The sequence below is a fragment of the Carassius carassius genome, chromosome 9, assembly GCF_963082965.1.
Source record: "Carassius carassius chromosome 9, fCarCar2.1, whole genome shotgun sequence".
In the NCBI taxonomy this organism is placed as follows: domain Eukaryota; kingdom Metazoa; phylum Chordata; class Actinopteri; order Cypriniformes; family Cyprinidae; genus Carassius; species Carassius carassius.
Window position 1 is genome coordinate 29,808,967 of NC_081763.1, and position 21,042 is coordinate 29,830,008.

Here is a 21,042-nt window from a genome sequence, read left to right on the forward strand (position 1 = left end):
AAAACATGATTTGAGATCGGAAAATTCCACCAGCCCTCATGGTAATGAAGCACACGTGACCGTACCAGTGTGTAAAATATTATTTGGCAAGATAGCGGCTGGATCATATGATCGGCAGTGACGACAGTAACCACGTCACAGCAGTCCCACGAGACACACACTGAGCTCTTGGCCTCTGTTGTGCACCAACCAGAAAAGCCCTTCCCTCAGGCATTTCATCTCCAGCCCTGTAGTTTATGAGGATATAGAAGTAATATTTTAAATATAAGATTGTTCAATATTATGAAGGCTCTGACAGCCAGAGTACAAATCAAAGTGTATTATGAAGTATACATTTTTTATACGTATATAAATTTACATTTTATATAAACTTAATGAACTCTACTAATATAGCATTACAGTAGCCTACTGATGCATTTCATTAATTTTATGAAAATGCATCAGTATAGCTGCTGTCAATGCCATAACATTAGAGTTCAATAATAGATGTGTGTGTGTGTGTATAGAATATTAGTTCAAAGAAATTGTATGTAGATGTGTGTTTGTATAGGCCTATAATATTCAATATTTTCCCCTATATATATATATATATATATATATATATATATATATATATATCATATATACATGTTTAGATATGTAAGTATAGGCAATATTTAATGTTCACGTTAAAAGTCTAATTAAAAGGCTTACAATATTGAAAAATATGGCACATGTAGTGGTATAATATTCATTCATTCATTCATTTTTATTTTTAAAAAGTAACCTTTTTCATGAATGCACGTTTCATTCAGGTAAAAAAAATTACTCTAAGAAATAACCCTCATATTTATAATTAAAAAACCCCGAAATTATTGATATACATGTCTACCTGATAGAGCCCCTTTAGACCAGTACCAGACGGTACCTCGATAAACTCTATAGAAGTAAGGTTATTTGTCACTTAATTTTACATTTCTAGATGTACAAACAGAACCTCCGTGTTTTCTTTAAATTAAATTTAAGATAGTAAGGTACGCTTAGCTGACGGCGACGCTCAACAGGTTTCAGTCAGAGACTCCGTTTAAAGTCCTTAAATAATTCGCATATAACTTTCAGTGTTGAATATGAACGTTTAGCTGCTGTGGTGTCGCTAACAGTATAGATGTAGACTAGAACACCTCCCACTGTATGATGTCCTTCAGAGCGCAGGTGAAGCGACACTAGAGCGATAGTCTCAAAGCAAAGCTACTCTACCGCGATGCGTGTTTACAGGCGTTTCTGATCGTTACAGCGAATATAGAAGTTATAATAATAGTTTATTTTATTATCTATGATAATCGTTTATTCAAAAAGTCCGTTTTATATATAACTGTAAGATGTTATAAATGGCGTGAGAACTTAAATGTTATAGGCTTTGCAATACATCAAGATACATGCGAAATGCTTTTGTTCTCTAAAAAGCAATTACGTTTTTCTGGTTATTTATGAAGATGGGATGGATTATACGATAAAAACATCCTCGTAGAAATGGGAAAAAGGGAGTTGACAATGGTAAGACGATGGATTATTTATAATTATTTCTGAATAACTATGATAATTAGGTTAGCCTACTTTATAGTTGTGCAAAACGTAAGTGTGTCTTTGAATTGAGTTGTATTTGTTGAATGCAGTGTATTGCTGTGGCCTGACTGCTCTTTAGAGATGGTGATAGTGTCCTAGCACTTGACCGATATACATCAGTGCTGAAAGACGAGGCAGTTAAAGGCATAAATCATAGCTCGTATGGGGCAAGTTGTCACAAAAGCTATATATCAGTATGTGCTTTTTTTTCTTTATAGTGGGTTTGTGCAAAATATCTAATATCAAGTAAATATCTAGTGCAAAAGTGAATCGTTTTTGTCTATATATATATATATATATATATATATATATACACATACATACATACATACAGACAGTCGTGGCCAAAAGTTTTGAGAATTACATAAATATTGGAAATTGGAAAAGTTGCTGCTTAAGTTTTTATAATAGCAATTTGCATATACTCCAGAATGTTATGAAGAGTGATCAGATGAATTGCAGAGTCGTTCTTTGCCATGAAAATTAACTTAATCCCAAAAAAACCTTTCCACTGCATTTCATTGCTGTCATTAAAGGACCTGCTGAGATCATTTCAGTAATCTTCTTGTTAACTCAGGTGAGAATGTTGACGAGCACAAGGCTGGAGATCATTATGTCAGGCTGATTGGGTTAGAATGGCAGACTTGACATGTTAAAAGGAGGGTGATGCTTGAAATCATTGTTCTTCCATTGTTAACCATGGTGACCTGCAAAGAAACGCGTGCAGCCATCATTGCGTTGCATAAAAATGGCTTCACAGGCAAGGATATTGTGGCTACTAAGATTGCACCTAAATCAACAATTTATAGGATCATCAAGAACTTCAAGGAAAGAGGTTCAATTCTTGTAAAGAAGGCTTCAGGGCGTCCAAGAAAGTCCAGCAAGTGCCAGGATCGTCTCCTAAAGAGGATTCAGCTGCGGGATCGGAGTGCCACCAGTGCAGAGCTTGCTCAGGAATGGCAGCAGGCCGGTGTGAGCGCATCTGCACGCACAGTGAGGCCAAGACTTTTGGAAGATGGCCTGGTGTCAAGAAGGGCAGCAAAGAAGCCACTTCTCTCCAAAAAAAAACATCAGGGACAGATTGATCTTCTGCAGAAAGTATAGTGAATGGACTGCTGAGGACTGGGCCAAAGTCATATTCTCCGTTGAAGCCCCTTTCCAATTGTTTGGGGCATCTGGAAAAAGGCTTGTCCGGAGAAGAAAAGGTGAGCGCTACCATCAGTCCTGTGTCATGCCAACAGTAAAGCATCCTGACACCATTCATGTGTGGGGTTGCTTCTCATCCAAGGGAGTGGGCTCACTCACAATTCTGCCCAAAAACACAGCCATGAATAAAGAATGGTACCAAAACACCCTCCAACAGCAACTTCTTCCAACAACAGTTTGGTGAAGAACAATGCATTTTCCAGCATGATGGAGCACCGTGCCATAAGGCAAAAGTGATAACTAAGTGGCTCGGGGACCAGAATGTTGAAATTTTGGCTCCATGGCCTGGAAACTCCCCAGATCTTAATCCCATTGAGAACTTGTGGTCAATCCTCAAGAGGCGGGTGGACAAACAAAAATAATAATTCTGACAAACTCCAAGAAGTGATTATGAAAGAATGGGTTGCTATCAGTCAGGATTTGGCCCAGAAGTTGATTGAGAGCATGCCCAGTCGAATTGCAGAGGTCCTGAAAAAGAAGGGCCAACACTGCAAATACTGACGCTTTGCATGAATGTCATGTAATTGTCGATAAAAGCCTTTGAAACGTATGAAGTGCTTGTAATTATATTTCAGTACATCACAGAAACAACTGAAACTAAAAACAATCTAAAAGCAGTTTAGCAGCAAACGTTTTGAAAACTAATATTTATGTAATTCTCAAAACCTTTGGCCACGACTGTATATATATATATATATATATATATATATATATATATAGAGAGAGAGAGAGAGAGAGAGAGAGAGAGAAATACTGTAAACCCACATTAACCTTTGTCTACTATTTTCCCAATTGTTCCTTCCTCTATTTATTATTTTTTGTTTTGTGATAGTTGTTCATCCAGGGCCCCTGACGTAGAATATTGTTTAAGATGTATTATGGTTAGAGCTTTATTTTTGGACATGAAACCAGTTTTCCTTTTTGTTTTCACATTTTTCTCATTGAGCTAACTAATCAACACCAGCCACCAGTTTGTGTCCAGCATTGTGTGTCATGTGCCTCTGTTTAGTCTGCTGTGAGATTTGGCATGGTGAATGTGAGCAACAGACATTAAGCTAAAGTAAATGACCAGCAGCAGCAGTTCCAGTTCAGCTTTTGTTTAATAGCTTATTTTGTTGTAGAGGGAAAAATAATGTTCTGTGCTGTACTGACAACAGACATGGCCTGGACTGTTTGTTGGGTGTCAAAGTAGACGTTTTTCTTTTCCTAGTCATTGAATAATAGCCATTTTCTCTCATGTCCTGCTATCTGATGACAATTCCCCATGAAAATGTGAAAAAATAATGTGCTGTTTGGAGGAGATATGGAGCTGAAAGAGCACTGAGAATGGGAATGCTTTAGAAACTGGTCAGATGTTTAAAAGGTTTAAAATTACCTTTGAGAGAGAATCATTGTGTGTGTCATTTATTATGCAGCTTTAATGAACTGTTTTGTATGTATAATGATATGTTTTGTGTCCCAGGTGCATGTCCTTTGAACTGAAGTGCTGTACTGTAGCTCTTGAGCTGTGGACAGCTTCTCGTTACCGGTAGTGTTAGTTCACTGGAATATAAAGGCACTTTATTGTTTTTCATCAGGAAGGACTCATGTAATATTCAGATTGTGATTTATAATAGCTGTAATTATTAGCAGACATGCTTTTTCAAATAGCCTTTGCAATAAAACAAGAGTTTTAAACTTTGCCAGGCACCCAGAAAACTCTCGTGACATCCTAGCATCCACTTAGGAACTGTGTAGCATGCCCTGGCAACCCACAACATCATGGTGTCATGGTGGTGAACTTGGGATATAGTCCTCCACCATATCAACTACATAATAATGTCCTGTCTACCTACAACACCAAAGCATCATGCTGGTAAACTTTGAATACACTCTTCACCTAGAAACTACCCAGAACACCCTGTTGACATCCTAGCAATTACACTGCTGAAGACCATAGCGATTGCATAGCTACAGCACACAGCGTCATGCTGGTCAACTTTTGGATACATCCTGGTGACATCCTAGCAACCCCTTTCTTTTCAAGCACGGTTTCATTCTCTTGAAGCTTGGATTTGAACAGTAGTCTCTTGTTTTGCTTGCTTGTTTTCACATCTCCTCTTGTTTATCATTTCAACTCATCAATAATGGACTGTAATTGATAGTCTGGAGTGTCACAGCAGTTCATAATAGTAGTTAAGTGTAAGCACATAACCCATACTCAGCAGGAGGAGTGATCCACACTCAGAACGGCTCGTGTGGACTTGCCCTGATGTTATAGGCGCCTCAGCTGAAGCATGTCTTAATGACACTTTGTCCTCATGTCTGTGGATTGCAAATCCATGCAAATCCATAGCTGACACACCAGTGTTGTTTTACACACAATGCATCATAGGAATAAATTACATTTTAATTTTTTTTTTTTTTAATAAAGAAATTGCGTTTCTTTGGTTTTCAACATAATTAATCCCATCTCATGATGTCATAAATTTAATATAGTCTCAATTATAAAAATAGTTCCCTTTTTCCTATGACAATTCTATCATTTATTTACCCTTTTACAATTCTTTAAAAATTCCCCTTTTGAAAAAACAAAAGCAAACAAGTATACATTTGAAACAACGTGTATAAGTTAATAGCCTATATAAAAGCATAATTTTTTCAGTGAACTACAGTATATAATTTTTTTTGAAAAATAGAAATATTTGTTTTTGTTTTTTTTTTTGGGCAAAGGAGCCTGTTCAAGAGTGGGGTGAGGAGCACGAGAATGGGGTGGTGTTTGGGATCACCCTGCGCAGAGAGCCGGTCCAGCAGTCAGCCGATCCCACAGAGGCTTTCGTTCAGTACCGAACATGTAAAGTCCGCAGGTTAAAAGCGGCCACGCTGGACAAGCTGGTCTCTCACCTTCTGGACCCCTACTGTCAGGAGCAAGATTACGGCAGGATACTCCTGTCCACGTATCGCACCTTCACCAGCTCCAACAAACTCATCCAGATGCTCTTCCAGAGGTGTGTGTGTTTAGATGTGTGCACACTAAATATGCAAATGTGAGTTTGTGATGGCCAGCTGTATTTTGTGGTGTGTTGAGTTCAGATATGTCATCACTGATCACTTCCTTGTTCTCAGTTTCCACTGGTCATTCTGAAATGGTACATGGGTTTATAATATACTTATCAACCTTATTTGATGTTTCAATTAAGCAGCTTTTAATGAGAAATTTCACCCTTTTAATTTAACATTTGGGTTGTGAAAGCCGGTTTTGTATATTCTTTAAACCATTGCAGAATATGACAAGTAAGAAAGTCTGGGTGTTGGAAATTAAAAGCATCACTTTTAAAGTCTGAACGATATCAGATGAATGCAGTGTCCATATAAACCTAATTACCATACACTTGATTGGTGGTTCGCACTTAAAAAAAAAAAAGCACTATTTTTATTTATTAGTTTTGCTTCTATCAAATTCATGTTTTAGATACTTTTTCTAGGAAAAAATTAGACACTAATTAATAAAGGTTTTAAGCAGTTTTGCGTCAGTATTTCAGTTTTACTTGAACATGTAAAATGTAAAGTTGTGTCTTGGTAGTTTGATTTATAGCAACTGTCTCTTATTATTCTGTTTTGTAAACAAGGCTTTACGACAAGAAGTGTAAAATAAGCACCACACAGCACTAGTAATATTTACATATAAACAGTATTTTAAAATTAACTTTTTTTTTTTCCCTAATAGGGGCAACCTTGACTCTGCGCTTGACAGCATCAATTACTCCAACAGGTAAAACTATATAAACCTTTTATGTATAGTAGACCTTGGTTAAATTGTCTGTCTGTGTGTGTGTGTGTGTGTGTGTGTGCATATAAACACTGGCTCTACATGTGTACAGTTGCTGTAATACAATTAAAAAGATCCAGCTTCAGTGTGTGTATATTTATATTTCCCTCATAGCTCGTTGTGGACTGTGCTTCAGATGTGGTTGGAGGAGTACAGTGATGATTTGAGGGACGCTCCCATGCACTCGTCCATGCGTCTCATGTGCTTGCAGTTGAGAGGACACCCTGTTCTCTTCCCACTGGCCAAGTGCTATGAAACGCTCCTTGAGAAATTCCAGGCTGAAGGTCATTGTTGAATAATGTATCGTGAATGATCTCTTTTATCATGTTATTTTGTTTCTTCTATTCATTAAAGAATTCTGAAAAAAAATGCATCTCCGTTTCCACCAAAATATAAACCCACGTAACAGTTTTCAACATTGATAATCATAAGAAATGATTCTTGAGAATCAAATCAGAACTGATTGTCAGAATGATTTCTGAAGGACATGTGAAACTGAAGACTGCAGAAATGATACAGAAAATTCAGCTTAAATTTTCAGCTTTTATATATCCCATATTTAAACACATCTTTATTTGCAGTTATTAGTCTTAAAGTTTTAACAAATGGAGGTTTAAATGTGTTTTATTAATTTTTATTTGATTTATTGGTGGACTTACACAATTTTGTGTGGATTACATGTTGAAATTGATTGAATTATTTTTTTTTTATTTGATGTGCACATCAAATTTTTATTTATTGTTATTGGCTGAAAATGGTGTATAAATCACATTTAGCCTCTTGAATTAGTCTGTCTTTTGCACATGCAGATGTTGTGGCAGGTGGTCCAGTTGATCGTCGAGAAGAATCCGCTTTGTATAAGGAGAGAGACTTCGAGTCAGATAACCTAATGGATTTCTTAGGTTTCTCTATTATGGACGTAGCCGAACATCTCACACGATTGGATGCTGTGAGTGCCAGTGTTTCATAGCTTGCTTCTGCTTCACTCCCTATGGTTATATTGACTTGTAATGTTTGTGTTCTTGATGCTGTAGGACCTGTTCATGGAGGTGGTCCCTTTCCAATGTCTGGGCTGTGTGTGGTCTCAACGGGACAAGAAAGAGAACCTCTCACCCACTGTTTCGGCCACCGTTACTCAATTTAATGCAGTCACCTGCTGGGTCATCACTTCTCTGCTTCGATCCTCATCTTCTGCCACACAAAGAGGCAGAGTCATTGAAAAATGGGTTCGGATTGCACAGGTTTGCTCTTTTTAGAGATGGGTGGAGGTTTAAATGATCTTTCAGTGTTTCAAAGTCACTCTCATGCTGTATTTCACGCAGGGGTGCAGAGAGCTGAAGAACTTCTCTTCTCTTAAAGCCATTTTATCTGCCCTTCTGTCCGGCCCCATCTACACACTCAAGAAAACATGGGCTGCTCTCAGCAGGTACAGACTGCACAAATGTTATGCCACTATAGTCACACATAGCTGGTTTTGTTGTCTTAATTCATTTTATTGTAAATCTCTGATTCTGTATCTCCAGAGAGGCCATGTCTGTCTTTGAGAACCTGTGTAAAACATTCCCAGATGAAAACTGTGTTCTGACCAGCCGAGAAATCTTTGTGGATGTAAGCTGACATCAGTGTTATTTTAGTAGTATTTATAAACTGTTATAGTATATAGATTTAATATTTTAATAAATTATTTTTATTTTAAGTACTTGGGCAATAGCTCTTTATTCTTTAGAGACATGCACTGAAATGGCTCGCTATGAACAGTACTTAAAGTTCCTCATTGCTCATGTAAAACAACAGAGTATGCTGTAGACATTCATGAAGACCTTAAGAAACATACTAACTTGGCATCCAATGTTCCTTTTAACAATAACAACTCTGGAACATTGTGCTACCTGATCAAAAGATTGTTAGCATTTAGCATTTCTTTAAAGCATACTGAATTACAATGATTATATGGTTTTATAGACTTTGAATTGGTGTTTTTGAACTCCGATCAAGCAACATGTGAATTTAATTTAGCATTCTTTTGCAATTTGGAGTGGAACACATGTGATCACTAATTTGGAGTTGTTTTCTTATCCCACTTATGCTATTATGGTCTGAGACACACTGATCTTGACACTTTGTTCGACCAGAGTGTGCTGGGATTATTAGAGCAATTACCTGATCTCAGAGTTCATGGGAAAGCACTATTCTTATTGCCGATGAGCGAAAAACAAAGGGCCTCATTTCTAATGATTTAACTGACTGTTTTACCCAGTATTTGTTCGTGCGGTGTGTTTTTGTAATTATTAGAGTGTCACATCTTAGCTTGACTTCATGCTGTTTCTCACATGTTTCTAGGATGGGAGTCAAGCTGACATGGATAACACTACCACAAAAACATCCAAGAGATGCCCTTTAACCAAACAGATGGTAAAGATGATGACACTTGACACACTTTTTATAGTCAGTAATCAGTGTTTTATGGTTGATGCTGCTCAGGTGATTAATAGCGGAGTGATTTTCTTACAGAGCTCAACTGGAGGGACCGTTCCATACCTGGGGACGTACCTTTCAGTGCTGAACATGCTGGACACTGCCCTACCAGACACTGTGGAGGTGAGGATGGAGTCATGTTTGTTTAGAAATGACGGACTGCTTGTCTTTATTAGTGATGCCTTTACTATTACATTTCCATCACTTATCAAAGACCTTGCAACCATACCCTAGCACAGAATGCCCAAAAACACCCCAGACACCCAACCAACTGCACAATTGGGCACTAAAATCAGCAGAGAAGCACAGCATGGACATTCAGAACACCCTAGCAACACTATATCAATGTCCTAGCAAAACTCTGACTACTCTAGCAGAGAATGTGCCATAAAATACCCCAAACATCGTAGTAGCTGCATCACAATGCGCTTAAATATCATGAACAAAACCCTAGCATCCTCTACTAACCCTAGCAACACTCAGACTAGTTAGAAAATGTGCTAAAACCAATTTGATCAATCAGAAATAGTATAGCTGCATTACAATATGCACAACACCTTAGCAGGCACAGAGAAACACCTTAAAGGTCCCCTTCTTCGTGATCCCATGTTTTAAACTTTAGTTAGTGTGTAATGTTGTTGTTAGAGTATAAATGATATCTTTAAAATTCTAAAGCTCAAGGTTTAATGCCAAGCGAGATATTTTATTTAACAGAATTCACCTACAAAAAATGACCCGTTTGGACTACATCCCTCTAGTTCCTGCAGGAATGACGTCACTAAAACAGTTTTTTGACTAACCTCCGCCCACAGGAATACACAAAAAAGGGGTGTGGCCTTGTTGCGCTCCGACGAGAAGAGGAAGAGTTGTTTTTGTGTTTGTCGCCATGTCGTCGAAATGCTGTTATTTTATTTTATATTGCATAGTTCAGTGGTGCCCGGGGCAGAAGAGGGGAGGGGGCAAGTTCGGGAGTGAGTTCAGCTTCCTGACAGCCTGGTGGATGAAGCTGTCCTTCAGTCTGCTGGTCCTGGCCTGGAGACTCCGCAGTCTCCTCCCTGATGGCAGCAGGCTGAAACAGCTGTGTGATGGGTGAGTGGGATCACCTGTGATGCAGAGGGCTTTGCGGGTGAGACGTGTTCCATAAATGTCCTGGAGGGAGGGGAGAGAGACACCAATGATCTTCTCAGCTGCTCTCTCTATGCGTTGCAGAGTCTTTCGGCAGGATGCCTTGCAGGCACCATACCACACAGTGATGCAGCTCGACAGGATGCTCTCGATCGTGCCTCTGTAGAAGGTGTACATAATGGGGGGTGGGGCTCTGGCTCTCCTCAGTTTGCGGAGGAAGTAGAGACGCTGTTGTGATTTCCTGGCCAGTGCTGCTGTGTTTTCAGTCCAGGAGATTTCCTCTGTGATGTGCACACCCAGGAACTTGGTGCTGCTCACTCTCTCCACAGTCGCACAGTTGATGGTCAGAGGAACGTGCTGAGTGTGTGCTCTCCTGAAGTCTGCAACAATCTCCTTTGTCTTCTCCACGTTCAGAGAGAGATTGTTGTCACTGCACCACTTGGCCAGGCGGCTCACCTCACTCCTGTATTTTGTCTCATCTTTGTTGCCAATGAGACCCACCACAGTCGTGTCATCTGCAAACTTAATAAAGTGGTTGGAGTTGTGTGATGGTGTGCAGTCATGGGTCAGCAGAGTGAAGAGGAGGGGGCTCAGCACACATCCTTGGGGGGCCCCAGTGTTCAGTGTGATGGTGCTGGATGTGTTGCTGCCGACCTGTACTGCCTGAGGTCTTCCAGTCAGAAAGTCCAACAGCCAGTTGCACAGCGAGGTGTTGAGCCCTAGCTGAATCAGTTTGTAAATGAGCTGTTGAGGGATGATTGTGTTGAATGCTGAACTGAAGTCTATGAACAGCATTCTGACATATGAGTCCTTTTTGTCCAGATGTGTGAGTGCTGAGTGGAGGGTAGTGGCGATGGCATCATCGGTCGACCGGTTGGACCGATATGCAAACTGGAAGGGGTCCAGGGAGGGAGGGAGGGCAGACTTGATGTGGTGCACGACTAGCCGTTCAAAGCACTTCATGAGGATGGGGGTAAGTGCAACAGGACGGTAGTCATTGAAGCAGGATGGAGATGGCTTCTTCGGAACTGGAATGATGGTGGTAGTTTTGAAACATGAGGGAACAACAGCCTGACTCAGTGAGATGTTGAAAATGTCTGTGAAGACATCAGTGAGTTCTGCTGCACAGTCATACAGTACACGGCCAGGGATGTTGTCAGGACCCGGAGCTTTGCGTGCATTGATCCTGCTGAAGGATCTCCTCACGCTGTCTGAGGTCAGCGTCATCACCTGGTCGCCGGGAGGAGGTGGAGTCTTCTGTGCAGTGGTGCTGTTTTGCTGCTCAAATCGAGCGAAGAAGGTGTTCAGCTCATTCAGCAGAGAGATGTTGTTGTCACAGGTCCGTGGTGGGGGCTTGTAGTCCGTAATGGTCTGTATCCCCTGCCACAGGTTCCTAGTGTCTCTGCTGTCGCTGAATTGATGAGCTATCCTCCTGGAGTGCTGTCTCTTAGCCTCTCTGATGCCACGGGACAGGTTGGCCCTAGCTGTTCTCTGGCCCACCTCATCTCCAGCTCTGAAGGCAGCATTCCGTGTCTTCAGGAGTCTGTAGACCTCCCCTGTCATCCACAGCTTCTGGTTAGCCCGGACAGTGATGGTTTTTGTGACCATTACATCATCAATACACTTGTTGATGTAGGCAGTGACAGTCTCTGAGTACTCGCGTGGTGCATACAGACCGCTCATTAAAGTCGCCAAACCAGTTTACAAACAGATTAAAGTGTGGCCAGAAGGATCATCAGAGGTTCTTCAAGACTGCTTCAACACAACTGACTGGGACATGTTTAAGCAGGCTGCCACATGCAATAACACCACTGACCGATAGAACGGCCGGCACTTAATAATCATAAACTCCACCAGGGGTGAGCAGTGTTTGCAGATCACAACAGTATCGTGGCACCACGCGTCATTGATGTAAACACAAAGCACGCCGCTGCGGGTTTTTCCTCCCACGACGAGAGCTCTGTCCGCTCGATAGCACGTCAGCTGGTCGAGCTGAATAGCGCAGTCTGGAACGCTGTTGCTGAGCCATGTTTCCGTGAACACAAACACAACAGTCTCTTACAGTCCTCTGAGTTGAGCGTAGTAATCGGATGTGGTCCAGTTTATTGTCCAACGAGCGTACGTTAGCCAGTACGATGGTGGGGATAGATGGCTTGTGTGGGTTAGCCGTTAGCCTAGCCCGGATACCTCTGCGCTTACCCCTCTTCTGCTTCGTCTCACACCGCTTGTGGCGCCTCCACTGTGGGCGAGATGCAGTAGTGGGGGTCAGTGATGGTGAAGGCCTCCGTAGCAGACAGAGATCCCGCAGCTGTTCCGCGTGCGTGGAGTTTAACTGTAAAAATGTGGTTCTGCCGAAATTGAGCAGAAACTCGCGACTGTATTTGCACTTACAGACAGGTAGACACGATGACAACGTACAAAAACACTGCGACAAAAAACACGAAAACACCATTCTGTCGGGACAAAGAGAAGCCGCTGCGTGTGGACGCGCCGCCATCATGGTTCGCCACTTGCTTCTCAAAACTAGTCCAATCGCGTTTCCAGGAGGGCAGCCTGCACTCAGCTGGTGTCGAATCACAACACAGGAACCGCTGGCCCAATCAGAACTCGTTTCGTATTTCTGAAGGAAGGACTTTATAGAACAAGGAAGTCATCAGCCCGTTTTTATGACCGTGAAAACAGCGGTATACAGATAGGTGAATTGTGTGAAAAATAGTTTTTTTTTTTACACGCGAAACATGAAGACATGTTATATTGCACACTGTAAACACAATCAAAGCTTCAAAAAAGCGCGACAAACGGGACCTTTAATTTTTGTATCACTCACATTTTCTTTTGAATAAAAAACAATAAATTTTTTCATTTGGTTGCACATGCAGAATTGTCATTAATGTATCATTTTGATTTATTTCTGTACATGCTATCAACAGGGTGGCCTCATTAATTTTGAAAAGAGGAGACGGGTGAGTCCTTCTCTTGGTTTATCTTCTCAACTGTCTAATTAAACATTGCTAGGTTAGCGGTCTTCGTCCAGATGTTGTTGATGTTATAGATTTGGTGTGATCTTAAAGAGCCTGTTCTGAACAATCATGAAGTCTTCTTTAAAGTGTCGGCTTGACGTTGGAGCCGTACAGATAGACTTCTGTTTACAGAACTCTTCTCCTGAAGGAGGACCGATGTTAATCTCATGACGAATTATTTGTGCATGGTGTGTTACGTAACAGTCATGGCTTTGTTCCTTGTATTCCTCTATAATCTCTTGCTCTGTAAATTATTGCTTTGCCTCTTCATTTCATGGGAATTACTCCCACTGTTTTGCAGGAATATGAGATTTTAAGGCAGATCCGACAGCTGCAGGCCTCGTGTTCCCAGTATGATTTACCCCATCATCCTCAGATCGCTGCATGGCTACAGAGTCAGAAACTGCTGTCGGATCAGGAGAGGTGAGACTCCAATCATACGAGTTGAGAAATGATAGATTTATTTAAGTGGTGAGTAAATGTATGTAATACATTTTTGAGGTTATACAATTAATATCAATGTCATTTAATTCATAAAAACAACTATAGAAACATGGATCACATTTTTAAAGAGATTTCCCCAAAATGGTCTTTTCCTACATTTGAATCCTGCTCATGTGTCACTGTCCTCAGCTATGAATTTTCCAGACAGTTGGAGACTCCTCATGACACTTCTCCATCCAACAGGAGTCCCCGAACTCTCACAAAAAAGCTCTCATTGTGCGTATAAGTCTAGCTTGAGCATCATTTTAATTGAAGTTTCCAGCAGCTGTCCTGCTATCTGCAAGCTTTCATTGGCATAATACAGCAAACATCTGTGTTTGCAGGCTCTTGTCAGGGATCGAGGGGTCCAAAAAGAACTCGGACCAGATCAGTGTGTCCTTGTCAGGATCCAGCGGCTCAGAAACTGAGGAAATATCTGCTGCTCAATCACCGTCTTTTATAACACCGGTACTTTTGTGCACACACATACAAATGTACATTTATTCATTTAGACTCTTTCATTTAGTGCATTTGTCAGTAGGGACTTTCAGTTCTTAATCCTAATAAAAATGAGCTGTCATTACAATTATTTTAATACACCTCTTGTCATATTTAGATATGAATTATTTTTTTTTAGTCAACATTGATAATGTCGGAGCAGCAAATCAGCATATCAGAATGATTTCTGAAGGATCGTGTGACACTGAAGACAAGAAAACTCAGCTTTGCGTCACAGAAATAAATTGCATTTAAATATTTAACCAGAACAAAGCTATTTTAAATTATAAGAATATTTTACAATCTTAGTTTTTACTGTATTTTTGATCAAGCAATTGCAGCCTTGGTGAGCCACTGTATGTCTTTTTTAAGGTCATCAGAATGTTCACTTCTAAGGTCATTGACATCATTTCCTACAGACAGCTAAAGTTTCTGTCCTTGTTTTTAATGTCTCATGCGTTTTACATTCCTGTCATGACTCAAGCACAGCATAAAAAAAGTGTCCTTTGTGTCAGCAACCATGTCCTCTGTACTGTATTCAGGAACAGACAGACGACAGCACTCAAATGCTTCAAATTCTTGGAAAATTTTGTCTTAATCTCTTCATCATTCACATCATTTAAAGTTGCTGTTCAGTTCATATATGCTCCTTTACAACTATTACTTTCATGCTGTATGCATCCAGGCTACATTTTAACAGGAATTGAACCCAAACCTTTGTGTATCCAGCAGCATCCTCTATTTTCTGTGTAGTTATTCTTCATGCTTCCCATAGAACAATTTAAGCTCAAATCAACATAACTGATGTAATATTATCATTCAGTCATTCTAATGATCATTCAACTCTATATTATCCCGTACAAAGCTAAGTCACCTGGTATTTTTGTCTATATCTAATCATCACAAATCTGTGCCTGTGCTGAACTGTTGCTTCACAGTTGATAATGATTGTGATGGTGTCTAAAAGTGGCTCTGAAATGTCTCCTCTCATCTCAAAGGCTCTTTCCAGCTGCAGTCGGAGCACTGAGGCCTTTCCGTCGTCTTCCTCTCCTGATTCCTCCACCGTGTCTAGTTCGTCCTCCAGCTCTCAGCAGGACCTCCACCTGAATCCATCTTCCTCCTCCTCCTCCTCTTCATCAGCATCAGCTGACCCTCGTCTGGTCTCCTCCCACAGGCGCTCGGTCTCCATGACCTCCCTGCCCTTCTACAACAGGCAGGTGGACGACTCCTGCATCATCAGGGTCAGCGTGGAGTTCTGCAACAATGGAAACATGTACAAGAGCTTACTGGTAAGTGTGGGACAGAGAAAGCAGTAGCTATAGATATTGTACAGCATCTATTAAATATTTAAAAGATCAATTTTATGTGTAAACTATTACTTAAATTATTAATTAATTGAATAATAATAATTTTATTTTTGCATCTCTTGCATAATTTTAGTATGTACGTACGTACAAACACAATGAATTAAATAAATTAATAATATTGTAGAATAAAATAAATAAATAAAAATAATTGGATCTCTAAACCCTAACTAGTTTTATATATAATTATAAATATTAGTGCTGTCAAATGTGATTAATCACATCCAAAATAAGTTTGTTTACATTATACTCTATGTAAATGTTTACTGTGTATATGTATTAGATTTATATAAAAACAGTGTATATTTTGAAAATAATTACGTTTATGTATTCATATATATAACATTTTTCTTAAATGTATACATGTATTTTTGTGTGTGTGTGTATGTATATATGTATATGTATATATGTGTATATAAAAATCTGGGTGGTGTCTGGTCTTTCTCATCTGGCTTTTACTAATTTCATTTTTTTTTCCTGATTTCTTGCTCAGTTGACCAGTCAGGATAAGACTACCCGGGTGATCCAGAGAGCTCTGCAAAAACACAACCTGGAGGATGTTAGTGAGCAGGACGTCACCCTCGTACAAGTTCTGGCCCAAGGCAGAGGTACTGAAAACTGATTTCAATAAATAAAATGTCATTGGTGAAATCAAAGAACGTTCTAAAACCCTCTATGCACGTTTAGATGAAAACTATAAATGTAAGGTTAATCTCAATGTTTATAATGCAATGATTAAAAGTCTTATGTATAATTTTGTTGTAGAGCTGCATATTCCAGAAAAGGCCAACGTATATTATGCCATGTCTACATCAGCCAACTATGACTTCGTTCTACGTCGATGCCCAAAGGGCCAACGGAAACAACTCATTCGCTCTATTTCACTGTTTTCAGGACGAGCCACAAAATAAAAGCAGATTCAGCTCTGATTAGCAAACTTTTTCTGCACAGTTGCTGGAAACGATTTATCTTCTTCTAGCCCACATTTCACCTTGGGAGTTGACGAAGACTTTATGAGATGGCATTTCCAAGCCGTTTTACTCCAGTAACATGCACTAATGAATCATGCATGATAAAACATGCAAATAGCTTCAATGATGTTAACTGTAGAGCTCAAATATCATGAGTTCAGTTTCATGAATTCATAACCCAGGTGCTTTAAATTGTTTTCAGTGACAAGAGACTGATAACAGACTTAATCTTCTTGAATTCCTCACATTCAGTGCAGTGATAATGGAATGAAGCAAAGTTTCTCAGTGACCTTCAGCTCTCATTCTTTGACTGCAATAATGTGACAGTCTAACCAGATACACTGTGCGAAAATGCATTAACTTTGAATAGAAACACAGTCATACTCCTAGAGGCTTGGGATGAGACTTTTTTTTTAAAGGTCAGTGTCTGTAGAGACTGCCTGTGGATAACACACGATGAGTTCACAGTGTTCCTGATTACAGCATGATGATGGTGTGTGAGAAGACGAGCCGCTTCAACCGGTGCAACGGCATTCCAGAGACACACCATCACATCCACTGTCATGTGGGATTGCATTTACACGTCATCTGATGAATCCAGCTTTATTCTGCTGAATAAATCATTTCTGATTTATTGCATGATGTAGTGTGGCAGCATTACTAAACATTCAATGGATATTTTTATACCATGTTTTACTGTATATTCTCCTTTATCAGGATTAAATTCAAGTAACTTGACTCCACAATCAGTTTGCTTTTATGAGCTTTTACAAGCTCTTGCATAGTTAAAGAAGATAAATTATATTAGCACTCAAAGGCATTTTAATATAGATATGTAGTAATACAATATATTAGTTTGCTGTAAATTTCAGATATAGTGTACAATAGAAGATGGTATTTGTTTGTTGCATTGATCAATTTTATTTTATGTCAGTGTATTCTGAACCCTGCAATATTTAACTGATAGATTTGTGCATTTGTGTCTGAAAAAAAAGTTCCGTTAATTTATTTTGATATTCTGCATCTTTCAAAGTAAAAAACAAATTAAATGTGAAGTAAAAATATGCAATCACTGAACAGAACTGAGCTAGAAAATACATTCCATGTCTGGTTATGCTAATAATCTCTACCAGTAGCAAAACGCATCCACCTGCCCCATGTGAAAGACACCTAAACAGCCTTCAACTGAACCATGATTAACAGATTTTGAATGATCTGTACAGTTTTGTATACAGATTTGTATTTAATTACTATTAAACAGTAATGTGTTTAGAATTGCATGGAGATATCAGTGAACTCCGCAGATCACATGTGGAGAAATCGGTTTAGAAAACCTGAACTAAAAGATTAAAGGCTTTTGATTCTGATTCTGAAGAATCTGCACAAGCTTTGGCCTAAGGGGTAACCAAGATTAACTAATGTACAATACTGAGCCAAAAGCACAGTCTTTGTGTGTCTGGGTTTCTAGACACTGCTGTGCTCTGTCCGTGGATTTAAAATAGGAATAACTGCCAGATAACCTTGTTTTAAAAACTTATTTTGGTTTCTCATTCCTAGACTAACCTTTATCCATAATTCCCATCCCAAATGAAGGGGTGGAGTTTCTGTCAGTTAGCCCCTCCTACTGTAGATCTAGATCCAAAAGGCATCTTTGTATATTGATGGCCACACATATATTGCAAAGTCAAAAATACAAAAAGGTGCACACATCTCACAAACACAAACAGGCCTCAGGTGCGGGACAAAAGAGACAAACTGAAGCAAAAAACAAACGTAAAGTCCACACACTGATAGAACAACAAGTCTTCCTCAGGCACAGACACTTTACTCATATGGCCTACTTCATAATATTAAAGTAGATGAAATTGACTTTTTGTCGACTTTTTGTTATAAAGTACAGAATAAAATAACACATTTTCAATTAAAAAGTGTTCCTCTAGTCTAGAGGGCTTATATATATGGAAGCCAGTTTCCACCACCTAAGAAAAAAATGCTTTGGTAAATTTAAATGTACTAAATAATAATAAAAAAGAGAGCGAGAGTTTAGACAAGAAGTCTACATTATAACTTATATAAGTTAGAATTATGAGCTAATAAGTAATGAAATACGAAATGTGAATTAAGGCGCAGTGGCAGGAAATCGTTGATTATGTTCTTGATGACATAATTGATCACCACGTGATCTTCTTAAGTGATCGTCACTGATCTGGTTTGAACGTGTTTCGAGGCGGTTTTCTAAACCAACTCAGAAAAGAGACCCATAAAACACTACAGTAATAAACGTGGTTTATTGAAAGCGTGTTAAAATCACTTCAGGCACATCGTGACTGTGAGCTGTAGCCAGTAATAATAGCATTTTAGCCAGTTGTGGCTTAAAAGTGCTGGACACAGCTTGGGCAGACATGGTTAAAGAATCAAAGATTCATATAAGTAGTCTAGAAAAACAAAAAAACAAATTGCGATTGGTTACAAATGTGTCTAGTTTTTAGGGAACTGTTAAATTAGGATTTACATATGGTTTAATGTTGTCAAGTAAAAGCAGTGGAGGAGGACGAGAACAAGGCAGACTGACGGTGGCAGAGCTGAGTGAGATGTTTTCAGCCTCGTCCAGCTCTGCATCTAATGGTGTCTGGTGTTCAATAGGCTTATTTTACAACCTCACAGCTTCGACTTGACAGTTTTAGTTGTGCCCAAATTTCAATGTCTCGGCCACTAAATTTTACCAAAATGTATTATTATTTTAAGTAGTTGTAAATAGTTAATTGGGCCGCTGTAAATGGAATTATCTGCAGGAGTCGCACGGTTATGAAAAGCTTAGAAATCTCAAGGAATTGTGAGTAAAAGTTTCTGTACTCTATATTCTATACTAAAGTAGCTCTTTTGAATAGGAATCACATTTGCATATTTGCAGCGACTCTTTCTGCAGTTACGTCATTACGCCGGTTGGTGGCGTCAAGTGACTGTCTTGATGAGACAGCATCTAAGCTACAGATGTATCTGTAATAAAGGTCACTTCGATCTCACCTATGTATCAATGTGTTTATGTAACCTATTGTGTTGAAACGACTAGAAAAATCAAGTAATTTTATTGGCCGACATATAAAAACCCTAAAAATGTTAATTTATGGTTGTGTTGTATGAATTCAAAGGGTGTCCCGGTGTTATACAGTGATATAAAACAACAGATTAAACACATTTAAAAGAGAAACAAAGAAGATGTGCACTCTGTAGGAGTGTGGAACATTTTAATCAGTGCACGCTGCATGAAAAATAAATTAAGTGACTTTTTTGGTCACTAGATGGCAGAAAACAAAGCCTTTAGGGAACATGTACAACCAGTTACAAATTGGGTGAAATTCTATTTTGTCATCTGGGATTCCTCTTATCGTCTATCTTTATTTTATATTCTTAATTTTTGTGTTGGAATGTGGATATTTGCTTTTCACTTTGTGCTGAGATAAAGTCTTATCCTCAATACCGTTGGTGCATGTCAGTGAAGCTTAACTTAATGGCAGAGGTGATGTGAATGTTTTCAAGCAGAATAAAGAAACAAAGAAAGAATGTCAAACTGAAAAATGAGAGAGAATAGCGCTGCATTCCATCATGTTCAGGGTGTCTGGGTGGAAAAGACTGACTCACTCTCTGGCAGGTCTGTGGGGTTTTCTGTCCAGGCCCCGTGCCAGACGAGACAAGAGCAGGTCCTGAGTCAGTGCAGCGTGCCCGGGCCCTGAGAGGGAGCGGACGGGGATATGGAGCACCCCACGATTAATCAGACCCAGTGCTCTCTGAAACTTTTACTGTGTATGCACCGAATGAATGACGTGACAAAATTGGAATGATGAAATCAAGCTTTAGTGTTTCTTTGATTACCATGTTCTGGGTTCATTGTTCAGTCTCACTATAGATGGGAAGTTATAATCTATCTGACTGTAATTATCGAAATATAATCTGATCTAAACTTTAGGTGTGACAAAACATGTTAATAATCCAAGAATATAACCGAAAAACAATACTGTTTAAAAGTTTGCAGTTCAATGTTTCTGAAAGAAGTCTCTTCTGCTCACCAAGGCTGGATTTATTTGATCAAACAACACCGTAATAATGGGAATAGCTGTTAAATATTATCACAATTTGAAAGAGTGGTTTTTATTTGAATATATTTTAAGATGTTTAAGATGTCACATTTTCTGTGATGGAAAAGCTACATTTGTTACCCATTGTTTTTCATGATTCTTTGAACAGAAAGTGCATTTCTTTTGTATTTCTTGATTTTTTAAAATTTTATTAATGTATTTTCTGTCACTTTTCATCAATTTAATGCACCCCTTGTTAAATGGAAGTTTTATTTCTTTAAAATTAAATATAAGTACCCCAGACTTTTAAACGTAAAAAAACTTTAATAGTATTAGTTCAGAAACCAAGAACCAAAACCCAACACTGGTTGATCTCTGATCTGAATATTAAGTGGACATCTGCTTCTAAATGTCTAT

At 39.1% G+C, this 21,042-nt stretch overlaps 1 protein-coding gene across 1 annotated transcript; it reads left to right on the forward strand.

Moving 5' to 3' along the window:
- The first annotated feature begins 937 nt into the window (after nt 1-937).
- LOC132149548 (ral guanine nucleotide dissociation stimulator-like 1) lies at nt 938-17,191 on the forward strand. The gene is made up of 17 exons (XM_059558877.1): nt 938-1,533; nt 5,521-5,795; nt 6,515-6,559; nt 6,731-6,900; nt 7,426-7,565; nt 7,651-7,857; nt 7,939-8,042; nt 8,140-8,224; nt 8,957-9,028; nt 9,128-9,214; nt 13,147-13,179; nt 13,538-13,659; nt 13,870-13,956; nt 14,064-14,187; nt 15,216-15,506; nt 16,075-16,189; nt 16,347-17,191. The coding sequence occupies exons 1-17, from the start codon at nt 1,510-1,512 to the stop codon at nt 16,490-16,492; spliced, it is 2,127 nt and encodes a 708-aa protein (XP_059414860.1). The 5' UTR covers nt 938-1,509; the 3' UTR covers nt 16,493-17,191.
- Nucleotides 17,192-21,042: the final 3,851 nt, after the last annotated feature.